The 20,185-nt window shown below is 38.9% G+C and overlaps 1 protein-coding gene, 1 long non-coding RNA gene and 1 pseudogene across 2 annotated transcripts; 2 read left to right on the top strand and 1 right to left on the bottom strand.

The window, feature by feature from the left end:
- The first annotated feature begins 12 nt into the window (after positions 1-12).
- LOC113039643 (E3 SUMO-protein ligase PIAS4-like) lies at positions 13-10,922 on the top strand (annotated as a pseudogene).
- LOC113039645 (uncharacterized) lies at positions 7,370-11,444 on the bottom strand. The gene is made up of 3 exons (XR_003275056.1): positions 11,356-11,444; positions 7,973-8,227; positions 7,370-7,424 (listed from the first exon to the last, which is right to left on the bottom strand). It is a non-coding gene; the product is annotated as an uncharacterized LOC113039645 (long non-coding RNA).
- A 95-nt stretch (positions 11,445-11,539) lies between these two features.
- LOC113039644 (dual specificity mitogen-activated protein kinase kinase 2) lies at positions 11,540-20,051 on the top strand. Its single transcript, XM_026197613.1, has 11 exons — positions 11,540-12,078; positions 12,154-12,364; positions 12,437-12,583; positions 12,659-12,736; positions 14,244-14,295; positions 15,263-15,387; positions 15,583-15,796; positions 15,914-15,978; positions 16,109-16,170; positions 16,790-16,835; positions 18,711-20,051. The coding sequence occupies exons 1-11, from the start codon at positions 11,996-11,998 to the stop codon at positions 18,819-18,821; spliced, it is 1,194 nt and encodes a 397-aa protein (XP_026053398.1). The 5' UTR covers positions 11,540-11,995; the 3' UTR covers positions 18,822-20,051.
- Positions 20,052-20,185: the final 134 nt, after the last annotated feature.

Here is a 20,185-nt window from a genome sequence, read left to right as displayed (position 1 = left end):
ACGCCTTCTTGGCTTCTCATTGGCCAGCCGCTGCCTTTCGCTCCAGGCTCTCGCGGGGCTGCTGTGCGAAGATGGCGGCCGAACTGGTAGAAGCGATGGTGAGTAGATGAGATTTGTAAAAATAGTGAAAGTAAAAGGGACCAGGCGAGTCAGACGCGGTGCTAATTAAAACAACTTGAGTTCAGTTACATACTGTTGTATTCTGTGCTCATTCAGGATAAGTGGCAGTCTGTAAAAGTGTGTTGGCAATTTGTCTGTGTGTATATGTGAATGGTAGGGTCTCAAAATCCTGTGAGCTGTCTATGTATCCAACATATTTGGCGCGTTCTAACGTTAAATTCGAATTTCTGAACGTTCTGAATGTACATTTTGGTGTCCAAAACGCAGTTTGGCTAGACAGCCCACCAGGCTTTGAGACCAAATCTAGGGTGTCTGTGTGTATGTGCGCGCGCGCGAGGGCGCACTGCCTGTGGAAATTAATGATTAGTCTGCACAATGCAAAATAACAAAACTCGCTCTCTCTTTTCAAATCCCAAGTGCATTTCTTCCATGTAGCTGTTAAAATAAACTCAATCCCACACTTTCCAGTGCTGTAAGTTAATGTTAAGCTATATATCCACATGCACAATTGAAGCATGTGGGTTGCTAGAAAAGATAAATCATTTTCGTTTGCGCAATATCGTTTTATTACTGAACACCGGCATGTACTCGCATCCATGATGATATTCATTACTACAGCATGTTTATGAGTGTGCTCTGACTCTCTTACTCTCTTATTTTAGCTGTTTTGCTGAACTGATTCCTGTGTAGTGTTTATATGGACAGTGTCACTCGCCTGCATGGGTTCAGTCATGGTGAACTAGAGATTGAGCTCATTTAGAAGCTTGAGGATTGGATTGCCATTGCATTTGGAAAGTCAAAGCAATATAAACAACTTTGTAAAAGTATTCAGGATTTTTAGTAGTTTTTAAATTTGAGTGGATTCTGTCACTTGAAGCAACTTTATGTACACATACTATAGAGAAGACGAATATTTGTTGCGGAAGTTATGTACAATAAACATTTTAATTGGAATTTATGGCTGTTAGTGCGTCTATTTAGACTGAATAATCGCATACACCAGTGGGACAGTGCTTTTGTGTTTTTTGAGGTGTTGTAATTTGAAAAGACTAATGGCCAACCAAGAAGATTCCAACCAACTAATAAGACATTCAACTACAACCCCCACCCCAACCCTTTGATTGATAACCCAGATATTGAACTCCAATTCCTTTTCCCGTTTCTCATTCCCTTGGGTTGTTTTGTCTCTTCAGAACATGGTGAAGAGTTTCCGGGTGTCTGATCTGCAGACGCTGCTGGCCTCAATGGGCCGCAGTAAAAGCGGATTGAAGCAGGACTTAGTGGGAAGAGCTCTTAGGCTTGTGCAGACCGAATACAGTCCGGAGCTGCTAAAGAACGTTCGACCAGCTCTACGAGACGCGCTTCCCCAAATCCTCGGCCTGGCTGGCGGCCCGGCGGCCTGAGTCCGTGCCCGTAAACTACCCTGCCCTTAACTCCTCGCCCAGAGGCACGGCCCAGGGCACAGACTACCTCAACAACATCCCCAAGCCAGTGCCGCCTCCTGCAGCAGAAGTCAAATTGGTGCCGCTGCCATTCTACCACAACCTAGAAACACTGCTGCCACCCACAGAACTGAGTGAGTCGCATTAGCATAAATCAATAATAGCTCAATTATAATAGGTGTTTCTAGCCGATGAGAAGGAAATCCCATGAGCTAATTCTGTTTTTGCCACTCTTTGCAGTCGCTCAGAACAGCGAGAAGCTGCAAGAGAGTCATTGCGTGTTTGAGTTGACACAAAGTCAAGTGGAACAGATCCGGAACTCCAGGTATGAAATGTACCAAGTCATCGTGCTAATTGGTGGATTTATTTAGCAGTCAATCGATGGGCGATAATAAGAATGCTGATGTTTAGGAAATCAGGGTGTATTGTTAATATATACGTAATGTAATTTAATGACAGATAATGAGCAGGCCTGTGTGGATGATGAGTGTGCAGAACAGATGTTCACAGATGCCCAACATTCACGTTTCAAACATGGCCTCACTTTTTCTTTCGTTTATTATTTTGGCTACGCTTATTTATAATGAAACGTAACTTAAGTATGAGGTTTTTAAAAATAGATATACAACTTTAAATAAAAAAAAGGAAATATTTATACTTGTATATTCTTTGCAAGAAAAGGTCTATTTTTTAATTAGCATTAACAACTTGAAATGATACAGCTGTAAAGTCAAATATTTATGCTAGAAGTTCCAGTAAGAATATATATATTTTTTTTAAATTCACGATTATTCCATTTGAGACAATCCCACAGTTTTTTAAATATACCATTATTATTTATTGGCAATTACTTATCTCAAAATATCCAAATATCAGTCAATGAGTCTACCTGCCTTTTTTTTTTTTTTTTTTATACAAAAGAATATAAAGCATCTTTAATTGTATTTATTGTACCTATTCATGCACAGTGAACTTCGCCCAGGAATGAAATCAGTTCAAGTGGTTCTCAGGTACGTCATTTCAGCTAAATCATGTCTGTACATCACGTTTTGGTGTCGAGATGCATTTATTGCATGCTAACATGTCCTGTTCTTCTCCTAGAATCTGCTACACAGACTCTATCGGCGTTCAGGAGGACCAGTATCCTCCCAATATTGCTGTGAAAGTGAATCAGTCCTACTGTCATGTACCGGTAAGTGTTGTGAATTAGATTAGGCTGAAAGAACAGGGAGTGTGGTGGTTTCACCACTCCGGATGATCGTAAATCGCTTTATATAAACAAAACATTTAAGCATTTTCTCAGCATCACATAAGCAGTAGACCAGCATTATTTCAAAAATTAGAATTAACTTTAGAAATGCGTCTGTTGTGGGTTAAATGTTTTTTTTTTTTTTTAAATGTTGTAAATTATGAATTTGATTGTTTATATTTCTTCTTTTTGTTCAGGGTTACTATCCCTCCAATAACCGGGTGTTGAGCCACGTCGGCCCTGTCGACCCGTCAACATCACGCCATGGTTACACCTCTCCACTGCCACTAACAGAGTCACCATCACATGGGGCAACTTTGGAAAGGTACAGACACTTCATACAAAGAGCTATCGGTATTGATGACTGAACACGTTAGATGAAGTTGAGTGTGTTGTTGCTCACCGCTGTGTTTTGGATGCAGCGTTACTCGGTGGCTGTGTACCTGGTGAGGGTGTCACATCTGGAGAGCTCTTCAACCAGCTGAAGCATTGCTCAGTCGAGAGCGCCGATCGTTGTCGCGAACGCAGTGAGTTTCTCATCTTGACCAAACATTACATGATCAGTGGTTACACTTGAAACCTTGTAAGTGAAACAAACAAACAAACAAACAAAAAGTTGAAATCATTTGCATATGTTTTTTTTTTTTAGCATTTTCAGGCTTTAAATAAAATTATTAATTAACAAAAGAAGTGGTATACTGTAATAGTTCCTTGCTTTCACCATCTTCAATTATTAATGTTTTTCATAAAGGAACCTTTAAACCATTTGCTATATGGCAGTTTAAATTTCCTGCTAAAGAGTCAGGTTATATATAAACACTAAACCCTATTTATTTGAATAATGCATTCAAAACTGTGGGATCAGCATGGTGTTTTTTTTTTAGTTTTTTTAAAAAAAGAAATTACTACTTTTGTTCTGTTGTTGTGCACTTTCTGCACAAAAAACAAACATAGAATAGTTTTTAGCATAGATGATATAAAATGTTAAAGCAGCAAATCAGCATATTAGAATGATTTCTGAAGGATAATGTTAAACTGAAGACTGGAGTAATGATGCTGAAAAATCAGGAATACAGAAATAAATAACATTACAACAAAATATATTAAAATTGAAAACTTCACATTTTATTTAAATATTTTGCAATATTTATTTTTAATTGTATGAATATGAATATGAAGAGGTTTTGCAAACATGTAACTGTATATATACATTTTCATGAATCATGTATCATGTTTTTATTGTTTTGTTAGCTGTATTTTTTTTAGTTCTTTTTTTAATCAAAACAAGTCAACTGCGGTTTGATATTAATTTGAATGCAGGATAAAAAAACATGATTATTGAACATGAATGCTTCATATACACTTGGCATAACATTTATATTGAAACATTTTTATTTGTATGTACACAGTTCAAGACAAGTTACGCTTTGATCCTGAAAGTGAGATTGCTACTACAGGACTGCGAGTGTCCCTCATCTGTCCTGTAAGTGTCCTGTTGTCCTTAGCTGCTCTTTCACCAAAATAACCTGGAACAATTTGTCCCAGGGACTCCACCCCTCCTAACCTAGACCTGTTACAGTCTTTGTTTCCACCGCAGTCTAAAATACTGAAAAGACTAGGCAAATAGTCTGGTGACGTAGGTCTCAATAACCAAGTATGCAAATTTCTGACTTGTATCCTCGGGCTGAGGTAAGTCTGGTAATTCTGCAAACAGCAGCGTAGGCTACTTAATTACATCAGTCAACTCGCCTTGGCTACTGCAATTTTCCTCATTGTATTTACAGTAAGATGAAATGTAAAGTGGCGTTTTTGCTAAGGTCGCCACTTGCAACCTGGGGTCTCATTTCTAAACGTTGCGTATGCACAAAATAGGCATAGAAATTGGGTACGCAATTTTTTTACGCACACAATTGGGATTTATAAAAAATAAACTCAGCGTAAATATGTACACACTGAACAGACATTATAAACCATGCGTACAAACTCTTTCATGGAGTGAGAAAATTAATGAAGTAAAAATGACTTTAAACTCTGTTTTCATGTCGATATACACATTTAAATTAAATACTCCACTCACATTAAAAGAGATTAACACTGAAATTACATAATTTTACTAACAACATAATTGCATAATTTCACTAACAATAAACAATTTTCCTGTGAGATGTAATTTTTTGTTAAAGCGAGGAATGCTATAGGTGTACAATAATTAATCTTTAAACTAAAGTATAGATCACATATAATAGGAAATATTTTAGCGAGAACAATGATCGATGATGCGCACTTACTTTGATATTATGACGGACACTGTTGGATTACTGTACAACCACAGCTGCACGGAGGTATTCATGTCGTGTAAAGTCATCTCTACAGTATTATGAAAAATTCCACTATATTTGAAGGACAGAAGGAGAAAGGAGAAAACGGTAAGATTTGCATGCTTCCTTTTTTACAATACTTTGTCCGTGATGCGCCAAATCAGACAATACACTGCAATAAATATGCCTTTATCTGTTTCCACTAAAATAGCTAAAATATGTTTATCTTATCAGCAAAACTGCATACATTTAAAATAATCTAAATTCTATTGGCCAGTGTAAAAGAATGAGATCTAAAATATCTGAGAACTATTTGAAACTGTCTTTGTGTTAAACATGGTGTCACATGCATGGGAATTCGCATGGAAATGATATGCAGAGGTTATGCATAGTAAAACAAGGCGTTGTAAGCTCCATATATGGTGATTTCGGGGAGGAGATGAGGCGGAAATGAACGTACGCACAATCTTCCCCTGATTGGGATTTATATAGAGATTTTTGCGCAGGTTCTGGCATGCGCATGGTTTAATAAATCGGAAAACTTTTGGGCGTGCGCAAAATCTAGCTGTTGTGCCAACGTAAAATTTTAGGATGTAATCTATGGAGAGTTTTATAAATGAGACCCCAGGCCTATATATTTACATGTTATAACTTAAAATTAGCATGTAATGCCTTTTTTCCTTATTGTTTTGCGATCACACCATTTGCTATGTTCACGTATTAAACCAAAACAATGCTCATCAAAGTTTTAAAGGAAAAACAGTCCTCCTCTCTGATAAACCTCATCAGTTTAGCAGCGCGCAAGAGAACGAAATGACGTAAGAAGTGAACAGAAAAGCAGCGTCTATACTTGAACAAACTACAACAGATAAAGCTGTCCACTGTGTGGATATTGGCAATATCGTTAACAATTCTCGTTTCTAATCATAATATGGCTTCTTATCAAGATCTTAGGTCTTTGCTGTGTTCTGTTAATACGTAGACTTCATTATTTGAAGTGCACTTGCCGTCCAGTAATCACAAAAAGCTTTGTTTTCAATAAACAAAGTATCTGCTTTAAAATGATTCAAAATTAATTGAAATGCAAACAATAAATACATTTTTTTTGCCGCTATTTAATGCGGCAGGCACGAACGCTTTAGCTTCTCAGTTCAAGCGTCAAGTAACCCGTTGAATCCTTCTCTTTACTACTAGAGTACATCAAAATGTAGGCTATTTTGTAAGAGAGCCTACAGTACAAATGACTGAAATGTCTCCTGTAAAAGCTAATTCGGTGTTTCAAACTGAGGAAAAATGGAAAGCTTGTAAACCTAATATACATTTACCTCAGAATTACCATTCGGTGTCCATAAGCTCATCAGTCAGCTAGAAAAATAACTATAAAGAGGAGCATTTTGCTATGTTTATGCGTTTGCATTTGAATTTTTTTTTACTTAAAAGTGTGAAAGACATACACTCTTAAAAATAAAGGTGCTTAAAATGTTCTTCACAGAACCATTTTTGGTTCCACAAAGAACCATTCAGTTCTTTAAAAAAAAACATCTCTTTCTCAACTTTTTATAATCTGAAGAACGTTCTTTCGCCACAAAGAAACTTTTGTGTAACGTATTTGGACGAAAAGTACATCTTAACAAACACTTGACAACCCACACTGGAGAATGTGGTTCTTGATGTTAAAGGTTCTTTATGAAACCATTTAGGAAAAAAATTTCCGAACCTTTGAAAAAGTACGATCTCGCCAGCAGGGAATCTCTGAGGGGAAAATCTTTAACCGGAACTTTATTTAGATCCTGGGTCCTGCGGTGGAAACATACAGAGTACCGGCCCAAAGTCCCTAGTTCCTGGGGAATATTCGTGCGGTGGAAACGGGGCTTTTTATGTGGAATGAGATTTGGATCTAATTCGTGTCTTTTCAATGCAGCTGGTAAAGATGAGACTTGGAGTGCCATGTCGAGTGCTCACCTGCGCCCACCTGCAGTGTTTCGACGCTGTCTTCTTTCTGCAAATGAACGAAAAGAAACCCACATGGACCTGCCCTGTTTGCGACAAACCTGCGCCCTTTGAGCTTCTAACTATTGATGGGTAAGGCACCGTTACTCGGATCCCTTGTTTCTAACAGACTCTGGAATTAAAACTCACCAAATGTGACTCATTTCAGGTTGCTGTCTGAGATCCTTAAAGAGACGCCGGAAGATGTGGAGGAGATCGAGTATTTGACTGATGGCTCATGGAGGCCAATCAGGGACGACAAAGAGAAGGAAAGAGAGCGGGAAAACAGCCGCACACCTGACTATCCTGTGGTGGATATATGTAAGAAAGTTTTCTTCCTTTTGAAATATGACCCTGGACCACAAAACCAGTCATAAGGGTCCATTTTCTTGAAATGTAGATTTATATATGATCTGAAAGCTTAATTAATAAGCTTTCCATTGGTGTATGGTTCTTTATGAGAATATTTAGCCAAGATACTAAGGGAACTATTTGCAAAACTACGTATTGAGAAAATTGCTTTTAAAGCTGCCCAAATGAAGTCCTTAGAAATGTGTATTACTAATCAAAAATTAATTTTTAAGATATTTATGGTAGGAAATTTACAAAATATGAAAGTTATAATTTTGACCCATCCAGGTTATTTTTGGCTATTGCTACAAATATAACCATGCTTTACATTTATGCATTTAGCAGATGCTTTTATCCAAAAAGCAACTTACAGTGCATTCAGGCTATACATTTTTTTTTTTTACCAGTATGAAATGCATACTATATTACTGGTTTTGTGGTCCAGGGTCACAAATTACATTTCAGCACATTTAGCTTGCATAATATTGTATATTTTTAAGTACTTCATGAGAAATAACGGTCCTTAACTTTCATCCAAGGTGTTCCTGAGGCAAACGGCCACTCCCCAGCACACAGCGGCACAAACCAGACTGGCAAGCTTGGATCAGGTGGTGCGTCGGCAGGAAACGGCAGCACCAGCGCCGGGTCGGGAGGCGGAGTTGTGGTGGATCTGACTCTGGATGACTCATCAGATGAAGAAGGAGGGGGCGGAGCTGAGGACAGCGAGGACACAGATGACAGCCAGGACAGCCCCGCCCCTAAACGGGGCAGATATGATTATGACAAAGACCTGGTCACCGCATACTGAGGCCGGCAGGACAATAAGACTTGTTGGGGGGGTGGGATGTAGATGGGATCTGAGCCTTGGAAAGTCAAGAGACGTGTCCCTATGTCCTCTCCCAAATGCAAACACACTCATGCACGCACACAGACATGCACATTCATGCGCTGCTGACCTCTGGAGCAGTCGGGCATCACATTGACAAGCTCGTAGATGCCCTGCAAAGCCATTCCCAATCATTCATTGCATCTTAATACTGTATTCTCCCTTTAAAGACCATGGAAGAGTAACACCACCTTCAGTTCTACTCCTATCATCATCTACTTCCTCTCCACTTTGTGTTCTGACAGGTTTAACCATCCTGGGCATTTAAGATCTTGCCAGTTTTAGTTTTATACGGAGCTGTTCAGGCCTTCAAAACATTGTGAGACAAGTCACAGTATCTCAAAAACCTTAATTCCTTCGGGCTGAGATCATCCAACCATTTGCAACCTGTTTAGAGGCGTTTTCTGTTAGTCCTCCACATAGGATGTTTATGTTAGGTGTTCGTTTTAATGATTTGGAGACATTACTGATGAAATTTCCAACTCAAATATATATATTTTTTTTTGTCCATAGAAGTTGACAAGCTACCTCAGTCTAACAGCGAACTTGACCAGAGGTTTTTTTTTAGTTTTTTTTTCTTTTCAATCCCTCTTTGTTTTTCATGTGCAGCAACACTGGAGAGGCCTCATGCATTGCTCTTTATTTTGTGCTTGCCCATTTAGGCATCATATTAAAAACTGTTCTGACTCGAGCAAAGAGTTTCTGTTCAAGTCTGTCGGTCAGCTAGTGTATACTGACTGAATATAGGGCGCTAATCAACACTCAGTACACAAACAGAACACAAACAAAGCGAGTAAATAGTGTACGAATGTGTTATTTATGATCATTTCATGGAAAATTGCTGTCTGTACAAGGCTGCTGGAGTCATGATTACTCAAAGGCAGAGCGATAAATTAGTTGGATGAGAGGACAAAGTGTTGTTTTAGGTTTCTTTTAGACACGACTGTAGTGAATGATTAGGTTTATCAAGCAGGGGAGCTGACGTTGTTGGCAAAATAGCTAAAATTGATTTGCCTGAACCTTTTTTTATTTATTTTATTTTTATTTTTTTCCTCACTTTACAATTACCATTTTTCTTCCTGAGTTTAGATGAATGGCTGATTTGTTTGAGCCCATTGTCTGGAGGATGTTTGTGTTCATTTCAGCCGGTCAAGTTTGTTTTGTGGACTCCACAGCAGGCGCAGACTTGACATGCTCTTTAATTTGTCGTCAGAACATGTATTTATTGATTTAACAGTTTTTGCCTCTTATTTGAATTAAGTTTGGTGTTTTTGTGCTTTTAATGAGGCGTTTCGCAGCAATCACTCGTGTTTCCAGCGTGTTGCTTTGTGATGGTAGATAACGCTGTGTCCTCTCACTGTCGTACGTGCACATTCAGCCATTTCCAACAGTCCCAACACAAGGGGGCTTAGTCAGGACTATGCAGACTTGACCTAAACCTCGGAAGAACTAAACTCCCGCTAAACGACCAAACACAAAAAGACACCTACAGACGGCTGATCTTGAGGAGGACTCAGGGATGACGCGTTCTACTTTTTCTTCTCGGTCAAACTTGACACTCGAACCAGGTTCCAGCATCGTGTACAATATTACCTTCACCGTCAGGTCGCATAGGGCAGTCTAGGTTTCTGGTCTGGAAATTAAGATGTACTATTCAAGGCATATGAATATTGCTGTATATAGCATATTTTGGTGTCCTTCTAAGGTTTCAGAGAAAATCCTTGTATTAAGCTTACTAGTGGTCGTTTAAAAAAAAAAATTCTTCATACTTTTTTCAAGTAATCCTGAATTCTGACTTGAATACTCAGTACTGTATCCTATCTGTGGTTGGGAATTTCTCAAAATAATAATGCCACCATGAAGGGTTAAATTACTTGTGATTTGTCTTCCATCTTCTCTTCATGATAGCCCAATTATTTTTTGTTTCCCCCTTTGTTTCTTTATAATTCTAACGCGTAAACAGTGCTGCAGTTGACCGTTTCGGCTAATAAGCCCTTAAAGTAGTATGTTCCCCTTAAACTTGACCACACTTTCGTGATTTTTCACATTAAAGGTAAGAAACTTCTTAAATAGACTTCCGTCTTTAGAAGCCTAGAACGATCTATTAGATGTGGATGAAATGTACATTTGCTTACAATGAGAAGATAAATGGATGGTGATCGATGACGATGTATTACCAGCTCAGAGATGAAGCCAGGAGAGGCTGAAGAGGGTTTTTTTTTTTTTTGGAATGGAGGCATCCCGTCTTATTACAGTGCTTAAGACAGCATGGGCAATGGCTTGCAGTTCTTGATGTAAATGTTTTGTTTGTGTCTTTTATATGTTCATATTAAAAGCCAATAAAAAAATAATAATATTTTATCAAGTTTTGAATTGCCTCCAGTTGCTCCAGTGTGTGGGCACAGATTCATTGTTATTGGCTGCTCTCAACCCTTCCTGAGGAAAATGTAAATCTGTGACCTAAAGTGGGATTTCAACAGGAGCGAATCAGTTGTCCCTGTCTGAACTGTACAAGCTCTAAAACTTGTCAATTATTGTGTGCAATTAAACTGATTTAAAATAAACGTCTTTCCAGTGATCTTTAAATCTTGGATTCAACGCCATTGATTACTTAAAGAATATTTTTAACACGTAACGTTATTCCTTAGAAATGTACAATAACATTCCCCCCCCAGGACACCATCATTACGACAGTTAACTTTACTACAATAAAACAGTTTATAAGTACATAAGTATTGATGATTTAATTTGATACCAACCACATTAGAGGTATTTGCATGGGGTATAAATAAACGTCAAAGACGGTAAAAGATTATAACTAAGTTAAATTATCTCATGTAATATATTTTACTGTATGGTCTCCTGACAAGTTATTTGTCAACTGCACAGTTTACCAGGGTTAACTAACAAAGCTCAGACTGCAGAACATTAGTAGTAAGTGTCATATTACAATAAATATGACATGAGGTGCTAAAATATTTCAGAAAATTGTATTCTTACGTTTTTTGACGACAACTTTCCTTGTGACGGGTCTTTAAAAGTGACTGTTACTAGTTCACCGCTAGATGTCGTTAATATTTAAATCATCACTCGTCCTTGTGGCCAAAGCTCGCGATAAATCGAGAGTTCTGAGAACGACAGTTCTCGCGAGAGCTTGGGAACGCTTCCTCTTGGTTGGATAGCGGCTTCCTGGCCGGACTTTTTTTTTCTCTTCCCCTCCTCTTTTTTTTTGTCTTGGGGGATATTTCAACTTGTGTTTTTGCGGGTCCTCTGGGGCCAGACAATTTTAGACAGCATTTCGCGGTGGGTCCCGTGGCTGCGAACGACAGGCCTGACTTGTCTTTAGCCGCGCTCTCGAGTCAGAGGCCGCCTCGAAGAGACACTCCAGCAATGAACGCACTGAAATAAACCGCTTTTCTTTGCAATTTTGCGCCTATGGCACTCGCTCTTTCCACTTGACACCTAAATATTATTCGGTACGGCTTCTAGAGACATGAAAGGGTGTTGAAATCAGTGTCTTACGAATCGCAGAAACTTCTACAGACACGACTGATAAGGGTTGGTGTAGCAATTGTGAAGGATTGAATGTCAGCAGAGTCCACCTGCTTGAAAATATCTTTGAAATAGATAACGGGCAACTATGGCACCAAAAAGAAGACCAGTCCCCTTGATCATAACCCCTACAGGAGAAGGGCAGTCAACCAACATAGATGCAGCGTCCGAGTAAGTATATAGTTTGTCATATCTGACACTTTTTGGTTTGCTTTCCTGCATACTTACTGTTTTTCCTGTGTTCAGGGCCAACCTGGAGGCCTTGCAGAGGAAGTTAGGGGAGCTGGACTTGGATGAACAGCAGAGGAAGCGGCTTGAGGCTTTCCTCACCCAGAAAGCCAAAGTGGGCGAGCTCAAAGACGAAGATTTTGACCCCATATGTGAACTTGGCGCAGGTAACGGTGGGGTGGTCCACAAAGTCCGTCACAGACCCTCAAGATTTGTCATGGCCAGGAAGGTAAGCGATCAACAGACTGATGCACATGCACCTGCACCTGTTCAGAGGCTGATCTTTCTGTGTTTTCTTCAGCTTATTCATCTGGAAATCAAACCGGCCATCAGGAACCAGATCATACGAGAGCTGCAGGTCCTGCATGAGTGTAATTCGCCATACATTGTTGGGTTTTACGGTGCCTTTTACAGCGATGGAGAAATCAGCATCTGTATGGAGCACATGGTGGGACAAGTGTGGTTGTTTAGTATGAGCTCATTGCAGAAGTGTTACAGGACACTGACATGTATTTGTCCGCAGGATGGAGGGTCTTTGGATCAAGTGCTGAAGGAAGCCAGGAGAATCCCTGAAGAGATTTTGGGCAAAGTTAGCATAGCCGTAAGTATTACCAGTCTCTTTTGCTGTATCTTTGTGTCAAATAATGCTTTTTAGATGTTGATGACAAATGGACCATATTGATTTAAATGTAAGTGCGCTTCTGCTTGTTGAAGGTTGTGATGTGTGTGTTGACACTCAAACTCTTCTGTTTTTGGCAGATATCTTTGTTCAAAGTGTGTATGGTGTGCATTTAATTATTAAATATGTTCTCCAAATTTGCTGCTTTGAAAATAATTTCTGGTACCATTACTGTTCAAATCAAATCTGATGTGAACAATATTCTTATGCATGATCCCTTATTTCCAGATTTGTTGAATATTTGTTAGTTTCTCTTCACCAATTTTACTATAAAGTTATTTCATAAGACCAACTAGTCATTCACACTAGTTTGTGTACTATCTCTAATACTATCACCCAGCCATGTTGACTCTAATTGTTAGATTTCTAAAGTATTTCTCTTTTTTTTTTATGATAGATAAAAATAATTAATGCCATATTTTGTTCTGTCAGTCTATATTAGATATATTTTGCCTGATTTTTGTATATTTAATTGTGCATGTTCGCCCCCATAGTTTTATATTTATCTTTGCCATCTTCTGTGGCTCATTAAGAATGAATTATAATTTTTTTTTGTAAAACTGTTACCTAATAATATATATTTTTTAATACTGTATATTACAATGTTGTGATGTTTAATTCGTTTTAAGCATTTAAAATGATTTTTCTTGTGTGTGTGTTTTGTCTCACTTCAACAAAAAAGATAGCATTTTAATACCGTCCATTTATTGGTTATCAGCCATGACATGGAAATGACTACCATCTTATCAGTATCAGGGAGAATTTTAATATTGGCGAGTCCCTAGAATATAGTTTAACTCCACCAACTTCTTGTTTTTAGCGTCTGGTTAATTACAATAATTGTGTTTTATAATATTTTTAATACTTAATGTGAAGAAATCGTGCGTATACATGTGAATTGCACTTGTAAAAAGATTGGGTTATTGTGAAACAGTTGTAGGAATGAAAAGAGGGCAACCTGCTTTTCTTCTTGTCTAAAAGCAGAATAAAAAAAAAGGTACATAACATCTATCTTAACATGTCTGGCACTAGTACGCACAAACCGCAATATAATAAAGCTGTGACACACCCACAGATGTGCAAACTACCTTTTAAGTCAGAGTCACCAAATCATGCACATTTTTCAACACCCATTTAGCCTTATTCTTCCAAATGGATAGGGTTAAACTTCTCTTTCTCATCTGATCAAGACGAAACGCAAACACTTCAACACAAAGTCTAAACAAAGGTTTAGCGATCTGTTTGTGTGTCCATACTGTTTATTGCACATTTGAGCGAATGCATCTCAACTTTCGGTGATCACAAAGCAGAAGTCGTTTTGTAAAAGACCAGACTATGTAACACGTTCTGTAAATTTAGGAAGTTAGATACCACATTGAACGTTGAGAGAGAAAACCTGTTGATGACATCTATAATTCTCTTTCTACAGGTACTGCGAGGTCTGGCATATCTTCGGGAGAAACACCAAATAATGCACCGAGGTACACACAGAGCAACATTCCAAACTAATATCTTAGAAAATGTACGTGTGCATACACGCGCTGGATGGCAGCAGGAAGTAGCCCCCTAATGCAGCTATTGAAATTGCATAAGACGCTTTAAAATGATTATTATAGAGAGATTATGCCCCACTTTTTCAAAAGTATTGACTGAAACTCTAACCAGAGACCTTTATACAACCCGAGATTATATGGAGCAAAGATATTACAAAAGTTGGTATTATTCCAATGCTAAACGTCAGTCTTCTACAATTAAACGTAAATTAAAAAAAAAACTACATTGACTTTTTATACATTTATTTTTAGAAGTTGACCAAAAGTTACCATACAAATACCTTAATTGTCTCCAAGTGTGGCACAACCAATATTTGAGCAATAACACTATGTCTGAAAATGCAAAGCATCAGATTCTCTGTCAGGCTGTATGAGGGTCTGAAGGAGCCACACTGGGTTTGAAGGGTTAGACGGGGAGGGTCAAGCCTATAGTTGTGCTGTTGTGGCAGGGAGTGCTTGCCTGCTTGCGAGGAGCTGTCGAGGAGCCCAGCCGGTAATTACAGCCTCTCGGATGTGATTACATGGCAGCCGCACCCTGCAACCCCCACCCTTCTTTTTCCTCTCCCACTCTCACCCCTCTGTCCACTCCCAGTGGGTGTTAGGGCTGAAGGAGGGCCCGTCATGTGTGGAATCGTTGCATGTCTGCACTGTTATTTGCTCCTCTTGCCCTGTGTTTAAGATGATGGAGGTGGAAAGTGGCTTGCATGTCTGTCCTTTCTGCTGCGACGGTGTTGTCGGAGCTAGCTTTGCAGTATGTAGAGCATCTTGCGAAATTTTTTTGCTGGGCGTGCTGGAGAAAGGGCATTCAAATGGGGATGGAAAGCCAGGTGGTGCCGCTGGGATTTGGACCCCGGCCCTTCATCTTACATGGTCTCTCTCTGTCTGGTCCCTACAGACGTTAAGCCCTCCAACATTCTGGTGAACTCGCGTGGCGAGATCAAACTGTGCGACTTTGGCGTGAGTGGCCAGCTCATCGACTCCATGGCCAACTCCTTCGTTGGAACACGGTCGTACATGTCGGTGAGTCACCCGCCCACTTCCCTCCCCAACCCCCAGTCCTTCTTGTTCCAAGCACTGTGCCGGTGCCCAGGATTCTTCCGTGTGGAGAGGAGGAAGTCGCTGCCAGGTTTTAGCCCACTCCTCTTGGCCACCTGCAGGGTGCTGCGCCCCACCCTTGTAGAGCTTTGACTTGCTCTCTGCTCTCTGCCTTGACAGCCGGAGAGACTCCAGGGCACACACTATTCAGTTCAGTCGGATGTGTGGAGCATGGGCCTATCACTGGTTGAGCTGGCTATTGGACGCTTCCCCATCCCCCCTCCTGATGCCAAGGAACTGGAGGCCATATTTGGCCGGCCAGTGTTGGACACAGGTGGGGCAGAAGGCCACAGCATGTCCCCAAGACCAAGGCCTCCAGGACGACCGGGTAGCGGTAAGACCTTTTTTAATTTCCCCAAACATTGGCATTGGTTTAATGCGCATTCGATCTTCTCCAATGTCTGCAAAATATGCGTGTTTTAGTGGAGCCTTGCTAATTGTTTTCCCTCAGGACACGGAATGGACAGCAGGCCAGCCATGGCTATATTTGAGCTACTGGACTACATTGTCAATGAGGTCAGAGAATTTGCTTAGCGTGCAACTTACTTCCTTTGTGCTTATTTTTGACTTTTATAGTATTTTTATGTAGCGGTTTCACTTTAACATCACCCCTTTTTCTGCTCTCCACCTGTCTCTACATCTGCAGCCACCACCCAAGCTGCCCCATGGCGTCTTCACCACTGACTTTGAGGATTTTGTGAAGAAATGGTGAGCTCCTGTGTGTTATTGTTGGTATTTTCACAAAATCTTCAAAATGATATCCGAGCTATGTCAGATTTGGACCTCGATAAAAGGGCCGTAGTACAGGGATATCCATTCCAGCTCCTGGAGGCCCAAACATGCATGCCTGGATGTTTCTAGTAATTCTGACGACCTCACTTAGCTGTTTCAGGTGTGTTTAATTAGGATTGGATCTAAACCCTTGCTAAGATAGTGGACCTCCAGGAGCAGGATTGGGCACCTCTAGTGTAGTACAGTTTGGGGAATGCAGGTTTGAATCTGGACTGAATTGTTCCCAATCTCACACAAACTTCCTCTGCTCATTTCTTGTAAATCTCCACAGATTGCATTTAAATGTACTTTAAAGGTTCAGTCAGACTAGCTTGTCCTTTTAAAACGTCATGCAAACAATTTATTCTGATTGAAATCTACCAGTTCGGTGTTTGCAAAGTCGGACCAACTGAGCTAGATGTGTGTGTGTGTGTAATATATATATATATACTTACTGTCCTGTCCAATGCAATGCCTCCCTCTAGATTTCTGAGCTGTTTTATTAAATTTGGAATTTTATTTTGTCTTACTGATGTTTTTTTTCTGTTTTCCACAGCCTCATGAAGAACCCTGCTGACAGAGCTGACCTGAAGATGCTAATGGTATGTAAAATCCCCTGTATAGTTACAATTATATTAAATTAAAATTTGAGTTATGCCAACATCTAGTGCAGTGTTTCCCAACCACTGTGCTGCGTGGAAAATGATCAAAAACGCCCATATCTCTATTATATTTTGTTATTATTTTAAATCAGTGCTATTGATCATTGTTTGTTTGTGGGTTTTACATCTATTCAACAATGAACAGCATTCAAAAGAGCTTGTGACTAAACCTCGTACTGCCATTGGATCCTCAAGTTGTCAGTCAAACCTCATAACCCCACCCTGCATACATTCAGAATAAAGTTGCAAAAAGCGCAGTTTGAAGACGGATGTCTACTTTGCAATGCAAGGGAAAATAAAGAACTGATGTTTGAATACGTACAGCATTTCCTCTACCCAAGAGTCATTGTCTATAAAGACTAATGCTTTTGTGTGTTTAAAGAGCAGAAAAGAGTCTTCGCATTTGCTGTCTAGTTATAGACAATATACTTTTGTAGGTTTTGAAATTTCCTGTGGTCATTTATCGTAAGATTTTGGCCAAATGTATTAAACAACAAGGGAAACTTAGTCCCCATATACAGTAGTTACATCAAACTTTATAATCGGCAAACTTATGAAAACGTGATTATTAATTTACTGCCTCAGATGCAGCTGTATTAATGGACAAAACTGATTTCTGCCATTCAGTCATCAAAAACCTTGTTAACTCCATTTGAGTATGATTTTCAGAAATTAAGTGCAAGTGTCTGATAATGTGTATATATATAAAAAAACAACTCTGATGCAATGTTTAATTTTTTTTAAAATTAAGCGTTTTATTTTTTTATAATGCTTAGTGGTGTGCCATGTTTCTTTTTTTCTTTTCTTTTTTACACATATCAGAACTGTATCGCTGCAGAAAACGGTTGGGAAACACTGATCTAGTGGAATAAAGTGGTAGGACTTAAAAAGATAGTTCACCTGAAAATGAAAATTCTGTTGATAATTACTCACCCTCATGCCATTACAAACTCGTAAGATCTTCTTTTATCTTCAAAACACAAACTAAGATATTTTAGAAGAAATCTGAAAGTTTTCTGACCCTTCATAGCAACACAACTGACATGTTCAAGGCCCAGAAAGACAGTAAGAACATCATTCAATTAAAATAGTCCATGTGACACCAGTGGTTCAACCCTAATTTTATGAAGCTACTAGAATACGTTTTGTGCACACGCATGAGTAGTGGTACTCTCATGAACACATTGTGGAGACTGACACGGAAGAGAGAAAATTGTTTAATAAAGTTATTTTTGCTTTCTTTGCACACAGACATTATTCTCATAGCTTCAAAACATCACGGTTGAACCTCTGTTACTTGGACTGTTTAACAATGTCCTTACTACTATTCTGGGCTTTACACGTGGTAATTACATTGTCTATGTAGGGTCAGAAAGCTCTCGGATTTCATCAGAAATATTTTTATTTGTGTTCTGAAGAAGAACAATGGTTTTACAGGTTTGGAACGACATGAAGGGATTAGTTAATTGCATAATTTTTATTTTGGGTGAACTATCGCTTTAAAGAGTGTGAGCTTTTTGTAGTAACAACACATCCAGTGTTCCAGTTTTTGGCCATGTTAGTACAGCAATTAGCTCTAGTTACAACTTGATTTTGAAATGTTTTCCCCATCGCACTGACAGTGCGTAGTACTGACGGAAGATATTCCTAGCAGGAATACCATGATGCATTGTAGAATATGATAAATTACAGAAATAATACTTATAGGGGTAAATTGATGTATACGTACTGAGAATCAAGGTAGGATGTATTGAAAATATAATTATGTTTAATTAAAAATAAGTAATAATACAATTAATTGATATTCATTTGCAGGGCCACACGTTCATCAAGCGGGCCGAGGTTGAGGAGGTGGATTTTGCTGGATGGATGTGTAAAATCATGGGCCTTCACCAGCCCAGCACACCCACTCATAGTGCTGAATGAACGCTGGCTCACAGCGTAGCCACCCATGCCATCCTCATCCTCCGCTCTACTTCTCTCCTTTTTGCTCTCACAGGCCTGTGTGCTTGTAAGCCTCCGACACACCGCTGTGCGCTCTTTTGCCGTTTTCTGCTTGCTCTTCTCTTCCACCGCGGTGCGTTCTGGGGCATTGTTTTATAAGAGCTTCTGGTGTTGGAACACAGTCATTTGAATGAATTTGGAGATAAGAGTCACTTAAGTGGAGTGGCTGTATTTTTAACAACCACATTATTCAAGAATGTCAAAATTGGTAAAGATCAGCTAGGTTTTGTTTCTATAACAGCTATTTCATTAGTCTCATGATGTTTTTGTTTACTTTTCATGGTTGGTTTATTAATTCATCATTGTGTTTTTTTTGTTTTTTATTTGCTAAAGCGCTATTCTTTGGCAGATAGTGTTACACTGTGTTAAAATTGATAGCTTGGTTCAAAGGCAAACATTTAATTTAGAATCAATTGCCGTTTGCATCAAAAAAAAAATGGTGGAATGGTGTTCTTAAATCTTGCTTAATTTTTCAACTTGAAATCATCTTCAGAAGGCTATATTTGGGAAGGATTATTGTTTAGAACTTATGCTTCAGTGTACTTTAATTTTTCAATGAAACCTAAAATTTCTTGCTTTGGATTTCAAGTTTGGAATACAACCAGGGTTGCATCTATCTTTACAGTGCTTTTACAATAGGCCCGATGAATTTAAACACATCAAAGTTATTTCAGCCAGGACCACAACAGGTACACTCATAGTCTGGTCTTCAGTGGTATATAAAGTGCAAAGTAACGTCTCAGGCCACCATGTACAGTGCTATGCAGATCATATGAACCTCAGCAGATATTGCTGTATTAGTAGGTCTTATAAATACACGGGTGTTACAGATGGGCATTGTGAAGTGTGGCTAAAGCCCACTTGTTCTAAAGAGCTTTTTTTTTTTCTTTCTCTAGTCATTTTCAGTAACATTAAAACTGTATTACACACTGGCATTCAGCTCCGACCAAATGAATGCATCGCCACACGTGTAGAAAATATATGTACAGTACAAATGGTACTGTTTTCAGTCTTAAAATAGCATTTTATTTTATTATAATTTTCTTTTGGGGGGGACTAGTTTAGTGAAGAGGATATAAGTCATTTTATTACCATATGGAATGTGTTGAATACAGTTCTAATATAAAAATAAAACTTATTTGTGAACGATTATTTGGCTGTAGTTGTTGTCAGTCTCAATGTTTTGGAAGATGTTTAATGATTTTATTTCAGTGTACTATAATGTAAATTGTTAATAAGAGTGACTATTTCATTACATAATTTGAAATATAAGGCATATATGAGAA

This window comes from Carassius auratus, chromosome 22, assembly GCF_003368295.1.
Source record: "Carassius auratus strain Wakin chromosome 22, ASM336829v1, whole genome shotgun sequence".
Classification (NCBI taxonomy): Eukaryota; Metazoa; Chordata; class Actinopteri; order Cypriniformes; family Cyprinidae; genus Carassius; species Carassius auratus.
The sequence above is the reverse complement of the archived record's forward strand: the minus strand, read 5'-3'. Positions and strand labels throughout refer to the sequence as shown.